The 7,535-nt window shown below is 42.1% G+C and overlaps 1 protein-coding gene across 1 annotated transcript; it reads right to left on the reverse strand.

The window, feature by feature from the left end:
• Window positions 1-252: 252 nt before the first annotated feature.
• On the reverse strand, window positions 253-4,562 carry polr2m (RNA polymerase II subunit M). Its single transcript, XM_013913046.1, has 4 exons — window positions 4,197-4,562; window positions 2,081-2,677; window positions 1,695-1,917; window positions 253-952 (listed from the first exon to the last, which is right to left on the reverse strand). The coding sequence occupies exons 1-4, from the start codon at window positions 4,304-4,306 to the stop codon at window positions 809-811; spliced, it is 1,074 nt and encodes a 357-aa protein (XP_013768500.1). The 5' UTR covers window positions 4,307-4,562; the 3' UTR covers window positions 253-808.
• Window positions 4,563-7,535: the final 2,973 nt, after the last annotated feature.

Genomic DNA, 7,535 nt, shown 5'->3' on the forward strand with positions numbered 1-7,535 from the left:
TCACACTGATCACACTACAGCCAATGAAGCTGAGACAGCAATTACACCATGTATAAAATACAAGCAACATACAATTTACTCCATCAGTACCTGTATTTTATTTCACTGACCTTACTTTTAAAATTTTATACTGAAGAGACTACTCAGGTCAAGTTAATTAAATAAAGTTTATCTCTTAAATATAATTTTTTCTAGAAAACTGATGCCATGAAAACTGTGAAGGTTATTTTTAAAAAAAACAACAAACAGGCATTTAGGAAATCACATGATTTATTTGTTCATGTTACACATTCTGTAACATTGAAGTTTGGCATAACTATTTGCAGGCTCACGTCTGCTTCTCCACAAAGCTGTAAACAGTCACCGCTGATGAGCTTTAAGTGAATTGAATTATTAAAAACACTAAAAACAGAAACCTCAGCACTCCCAGGATCTGAAAGCCATGATGTCATCAGTCTAAGCATGCTGACAAGAAACACTTTCCCACATGACACATGTTTCAAATTTAGCACTTAAGCGTCGTAGTCAGCGGAAGGTGTTGTTATTCCTGCAGGACGCTGAAACAACTGAACCCACTACAGACTGAATGACAATTAAGTAAGCTAGTTTCTCAACCTGTCATTCAATTTCCTGAGCTGAGTCTGGGATACCGACTATTCCTTCACACCATGCAAAAGACCCTTTTCCTCTCTGAAGAATTGTTGCCCTTGGAGTGAAAATCCTGTCTGATGGGTCCTGATCACAAGGTCCAAAGCCTCTTTCCCTCAGGGCCAAGGTCACACTGGTTTCCCCAGCTGGCCCTCCAGGATCAGTCTTCCTCTGAGGAGAGCTGTGCTCCTTCATCGTGAACCTCTCTGTAGGTAGCCATGGGGCCACCGTCAGGAGTGTAGCTCCCCATAGAGATCTTCAATCCTTCAGACAGTTTCTGGGCTGCCAGCTTGGCCTGCAACTCCTGAAATTAAACACCAGACAGAGAAAAAGCTGACATGAATAGGCTGGTAAACAGAAGACAAGCACATTATTATAAAGCAGCACAGCCACTGCTATTAAACTCTCAACAAAAGTTTGTCTTATGTAATACTCTTCTTATACTCTCGTTCAGCTTTCTCTAATAATAACTGTTAAAAGGTTTAATTCTTAATTAAATTAGAGCATCCTAAGTGTTCGCTATTAACAGCATCAACGAGCTCTCTGAGACTTCATCCCTTTATAAATACTTATTGCACTAAAGTTTTCTTTTCTGCAGTAGCTACTCAGTTTGGAATCACCAGCATGTCTTTGGACTGAGGCAGGAAGCCAGAGTACTTGGACAGAACCCATGCACGACACAAGAACATGCAATCTCCACAAACCAGCCTTCTTGCTGTGAGGTGACGATGCTAACCCACCATTGTATCAGCTGTCAATAAAAGTCCTGACTTTTTAAAAATAGTGAGAATCAAAGTGTAAGATGCTGATTGAATTTATGGCACAAAGGACAAGAGGATAAACATGATTGTTGTTCAGATAATTACTTAATTTTCTTTTACCAAATATTAAATAAAATTTATGTCTATTAAAAATGTATTTCTTGTATAAAAGGAGACATTCAGAACAGCTTTGGTTGAACCATATTGCTAAGTGATCTAGGGAGGCACTGGCTGTTTCCACCCAGCCTGTTTAGCCTCCTTAGAAGGGCACTCGGCCTCACTAACCAGCTGCTTCTTGGTTTGCTTCTTCAGCAGTGCAGCTGACTCCTCCAGAGATAGGAGCTGGGCTGGATTGTGATGGAGAGGGGGGAGTCTGGCAGCAGTGATGTCATCCAGGTGTTTTCTGTCCCGCTCCCTCCTGGCTTGCACAGACAGCGGCAATGAGCCTTCAGAGGACTGACTGGGTGACGAGGATCCTGATGGAGAGATGTCACTTCTATGAGGCAGCCTGGAAACACATTAAGGTGCATATTATTTATACTCAGTTAACTTACACAGAGGACAAAAAGGCAGAATGGCAAACTATGTCAAATGTCTTACTGTATAAAATCTGGATTATTGGAGCATTTTTGTTGGAAATGTTCAGAAAACAGTAAATAAAGTCCACTCACTGATTTGGTTTAAATTTTTGCTTCCTGGGAGCTGCAGACTTCTCTGTTTTTTCCAGGACAGTTATATAGTGAGGCTTCTTTGGTGGTTGCTTTCTGAGAAAGTAATTGTCTCTTGCACTGCTGTTTAATGGCTCTTTGGATACGCTGCTGCCACCAGTAGTAGTTCCAGACAGCGTGACCCTTTCCAGGGCCTCCACAAGGTCACCCTCTTTTGTTTCATCAGAGTTCAGAGAGGCCCCACGAGCCACCGTTTCCATGGTTTCCACAGCAGTCGCTCCGGAGACAAATGGCTCTCGTTGCTCGTCCAAAGTGTGGTTTTCTTGCACTTGAGCTGTGGCAGGTGAGGTCTCGCTCTCCTGTGCAGCATCACCTGCAGCAGCGTCATGTTGCCTGTTTTGATGCGAGGCTGCTGGTGTGATGGAGGCAGCACGCCGGTGAGCAAAAGCCTGCTGGTACTTGGACTGTAACTCTGTCCTCGCAACAGACACTAGGCTTCGTCTCCTCTCCTCCTCACTGTGGTCATCAATGGCAAGACGCACTTTATCTGCAAAGTCTTTTATCTTTTTCCCTTTGTCAGGTAGCGTCTGCAATAACTTCCTGCAAACAACACAAACACATCATTGTAAAAAGTATACTTCAAGCAATATTTCAATACACAACGAGAGCAACAATAAATGTCAGACACATACATGTCTGTAACCCCTCCCTGACCCCAAATAAAAGTCTTTCATGCCATGTTTTCCTCTTAATTGTTGATAATGGCAGCCAAAGCTGATACTGATCTACTTCATGGTCCTACTTCCCATACAATCACATTTTTGATAAGATTTTTTTTTTTTTTTTAACATATTATGTTACATTATGTGAACAAAATCCAGGAAAACTTGTCTGGAAATATTATGTGGTGCAAGTGTAACACAGAAAACTACTGATGCACTCCAACAAATTATATATATAATTTTTTGAGTAAATTGGCAGAAAGATACAAATGGAGGCTGTATGATGCATCTGATGCAGTGATGAAAACCTAAGGCCAGATTTACCAGCATGTTGCACCAGCACAAGTGGGTTTTGGCATTAAAAAAAAGTATTTAAAAAAGAAAAGGAGAGTTTCTTTATCAAGGTGTGAAATATAGGGAGGAGAACATTTAAATAAAGCATATAAACTGCTCGACCAATGCCAGCAACATGTGTTTTACTACTAACTACATATTTGAGGTTTGAAAAAAATAAAAAATAAATAAATTTGCACCTTATTCTGAAATGACTGCACCCGTGTTCAGAAAACAGCTCCACATTTGTAAATAACCCTTAAAACTGAACACTCCTATTAGTGCCATTTGGCCTCAGTGACTAAATCTGGCAGTGTAAATGTCTAAGTATCCTCAGCAGTTGCTGTTATAGGTTAACTGCATCTGTAAAGGTGTTCCCATATTAGTTAAACAGAAAGAGGATTTCTGTGTTTCTGATGGTATTAATAATAATGGTAGTTTATCGTTTTCAAATGGTCTACTTTTTATTTTTATTTTAGTTAAATAAAATGTTTTGGTTTTTTACATCTAGTTTTAGTTAACTATAACAAACTTGCTGGAAAACAGGAAGATGGGTCAAAAGTATGGAAATGGTCACTGACAATACCCTGGTAGGCTTCAGAGTTTAAATCATGCTCAACCGGTGCTAGGGTGCCTAAAGCGTGTCAAGAAAATGTCCCTGACATCATCATCATTATTGTTACCACAACTAGCTCCCTGAACTGTTCATACAAAGCAGCATGCATCCATACTTTCATGTTTAAGCCAATGTCTGATCGCACCGTCTGTTGCAGCAGAAATCGAAACAGGTGTACCTAACAAAGTGGCCGCGAGTGTTTGTTTTTTTACCCCATGTTACAGCAGAGTAGTGTCGCCCGTGCATCGTTTTTTACAAAAGCATTTCATATTTTCACCTGAGCCAAAGTGGACTTATATAAACACGTCGTCAGTAGATCATCTGTCTTAGTTTTAGGGCATATTCCTGAACACATAGAAGTCACTTTACCAAACCGGATCAAAGCTAACGGGATGGCCGTGCGCATAAGTGTCACGCTTCTCTCATACAACCTAAGGGTTAAACTTACTTGTTACTGAGGATCCCTTCTTGTCGGAGTAGCAGTTCCTGTAGTTCTTCTTTACTCAGGTGTCCCAGGTCTCCCACCTCTCCCTGGCGCTCTGTCCACGACGAGGACATCACTGTTAGCTAAAGTAAGCTAACTACAGCCATCCACAAACAGCACGAGCCCGCTTTAAACTTCAGCGTAAACACGAAGGTTTGCGGTAAATCTAACGGTTGATTGATTCCTATTTTATTAGAGAGCTTCAGAAAACTCTTTAAGTGACAAATTCACTTCTTCAACACATGACACAACATTTCAAAGTGGGACCCTTCTTCTTCTTCTTCTTCTTCCTGTGTGGAAAAAATAGCCCTCTATCGCCCCCACTGAACGGGACACGGTAACACACCTCTTCACTGTAAAGACTGTGGAGCTTATTTGCTGCCCTCTCCCGGTCAAACGTGGTAACCAGCCTGGATGCAAGAGCTTTCTCTCTTAGCAGCGCGATCAGTACAGACAGTCTGGACTGGGCTGGTGTCTCAGATTTTCCACAGCTGCATTTCCTGTCCGGATGTTTTCCGATCCACTTCTCACTCAGCTCAACTGACAATGAATGACCCAAACACAGCTGTGTCCTCTCCAGCCTGTGTCAAAGTTCAAAGTCAGTTTTGGTTGCAGCTGTGCCGTTGGAACAAAGTCTCTGCAGACTTTACCTTTAGAGTTCAGACTCTAAGTCAAAGTTTAAAGTTTTCCATTTTTTCCTGAATGTATTATTCCAAGACCTATTTCTCAAGTATCCCAGATACTGTCAAAAAGAGAAATGCTTCTTTTTTCACGCTTATCTTTGTTAATCAATTGTAATTAAAGTAAACATTAAGTTTTATTTTTTTAGTCCTGACAAGAGATTCATTCTAAAAGACACTTCTTCAGCTGAGAGTCAGAGAGTAGAAAGACACACGCTGCAGTTTCTACTTGCAAGGCCGGTCACAGAGCGCTCACACCAGAGTGGGGGCCCTGTGATGTGCGCTCTGTTCTTGCACTTGTCTTTATTTATACACAAGAAAAGTAATACAATAATGAATACATTTGTTCAGTGGAATGTTGATACGTGAGCATGTGCGTATGTGATTGTGTGTGTGTGTGTGTTGGAATGTGGGAAGCAGCCCTTTTTCCTGGTAAGAGCTCAGAACTGCTTGTTCAGCTTCTTACTATCACTGTGGGAAGATTCAGATAAAAATATATGAACAGGTTTTATAAAGACCAATCAGTTCTAAGTAATAAAAAGCTCATCATGCAGTATTCTATCAAATGTACACTTATATCATTAAAAGCTTATACTGACTACTAAGTACAATTTTCCATTGACATTCCCTCCCGTTGTCACGTACAACTTTTAAGTGAGATATCAGTATGTAATATCTTGTTGTACATTTTCTGTCACATCATCATTAATCACACAAAGTCTTCATGTTCTAACAGGTCGGGGTCATCATCATCATCATTTGTCACGGCTATGTATGCAGCAACAGTGGATACAATTATGCGGTTAATCATGAGTTTTAGACATGGCAGGATACATGTTACAAAAACACAAAATAAAAGTGAAAATGTTCCAACTCCAATGAGTAGTCTTTTTAGCACCTGTAGCCAGGAGCCAGTGTAAAGCCAAGAAAACCAGTCACTTGCATTACTTACATAATCCTGATTTTGGGCCTGCTGGATCTGTCTCAAGGCGTTCAGGGCGTCAGTCATGTTTGATGAGTGTACATTGTCTGGTATGTAAGTGCAGCAGGTGTTGTTGAAGAGGACGCAAAGTCCCCCTTTTTCTGCTAGTATCATGTCCAGAGCTACTCGATGTTGAATCACTGCAATTCGTAATGCATTGATTTCCTGATTCTGCTGTTTATTAATCTTGCACGAAGCGTTCAAGAAAAGTCCAAAACTGTAGTCCAGAGTTTCAATCCTCAGCATGTTTTTTCTGGTTCCCACCCAGGGGAACAATGAATGGAGTACTTTCTGTCCGGTAGTCCATAATTTGAATTCCTCGGGTACGTCGCTCCCCCATATTGGGTCATGTGGTTGAATTTCAGGGAGTGTTGATCTTCTTTTCCGGCGTACTGTAGAAGTGGTGTTTACTGCGGTCATCCTAAAAGTGTGGTTTGACAGGAATGTGGGAGCACATGTTCCTGTCCAGCCTGGGGGCAGTATGAAACATGCCCGTTGTCCACATTGCCAGGCGATGCCTTGCACTCAGTATGTGCCATTAGATGGTCCAGTCGTGTTCACAGGGGCACCTTCTCCTCCTCCAGCGGCCAGGTTGCAGTTAGTGATGTTTCCAAGCGGCCTGTTACCTTTGTTTTGTTTATAGCACATGGAGTGGTTCTTCCCTGGAGTTTGGTCCAAGAACACTGGGAAATGGATGGCTGTATTCCAGGTTGTCACATTGAAGTTGATCCAGAAAAGTTGATCACATGCTCGTTATCAAGTCCAATGTCTTCAATGGTGATTTTCTTGTAACCCTCCATATAGTGTAGGGTGTGTCGACGTGCTGGGCATATAAGAACAGACATAACAGTCTGCATTTTCAGATTCTGCCCTGGTCCTGTCGTACCAGGCATTATTCATCCAAGGGTGGATGTGGTCTTGTGTCATGTCTCTTAGGTGGGAGTTGTCGTGCGTCCATCTTTTCAGTCTGCCTCATGGTTCAGCTGTTGTCGGCATCAGCTGGGGGCCTGTAAGGGTGAGCGTCGTAGTCAAGGTAACCAAGAGGGTCCACCTTCCCATGGCTGCGTACTACACACTCTACTACTTGGTTACCCTAGAGTTGGTCAATGGCTGGAGGTGGAAGTGCGAGCAATGCTCAATCAGCACTTTACCCTCAACACTGAAGCAACCAAGCGAGGGTGAAACTTTCCCTTACTAGTTGATTTCTGTGAAGGAAGTGGAATCCTCTGGGACCTCAACTTTCTTGCGGTGGCTTTGGTGTATCCAGGAAGGTCTTTCCGCTATTTTGCAGGCAGTTGGAGTGGTCAGAAGCACTTGGTATGGACCCTCCCACCGTGGCGAGCTCCAATTTTTCCTTGGAGTACTCGGACAAGGATCCAGTCACCTGGCTTCAACCTGCAGGAAATAGAAGAAGAATCTTGCGGCAGTTTATTGTTCAAAACAACATCTCTGTTTGTCAACAATTGAGTCATCCAATCTGCCAGAGTGGTTTCACAGACTGATTTATCTAGTGGCTCGCTAGTAACTGGTAGTGGAAAAGGTCGCCCATGTATAATTTCAAATGGGGACAGTTTGTTATTTCCTTGTGTTATTCTCATCCACATTTTGACTACACATTCTGGCCATGGTCTGCCAGTTTCT

This window comes from Pundamilia nyererei, unplaced genomic scaffold (assembly GCF_000239375.1).
Source record: "Pundamilia nyererei isolate P.nyererei 1_Seehausen unplaced genomic scaffold, PunNye1.0 scaffold00112, whole genome shotgun sequence".
Taxonomy (NCBI): Eukaryota; Metazoa; Chordata; class Actinopteri; order Cichliformes; family Cichlidae; genus Pundamilia; species Pundamilia nyererei.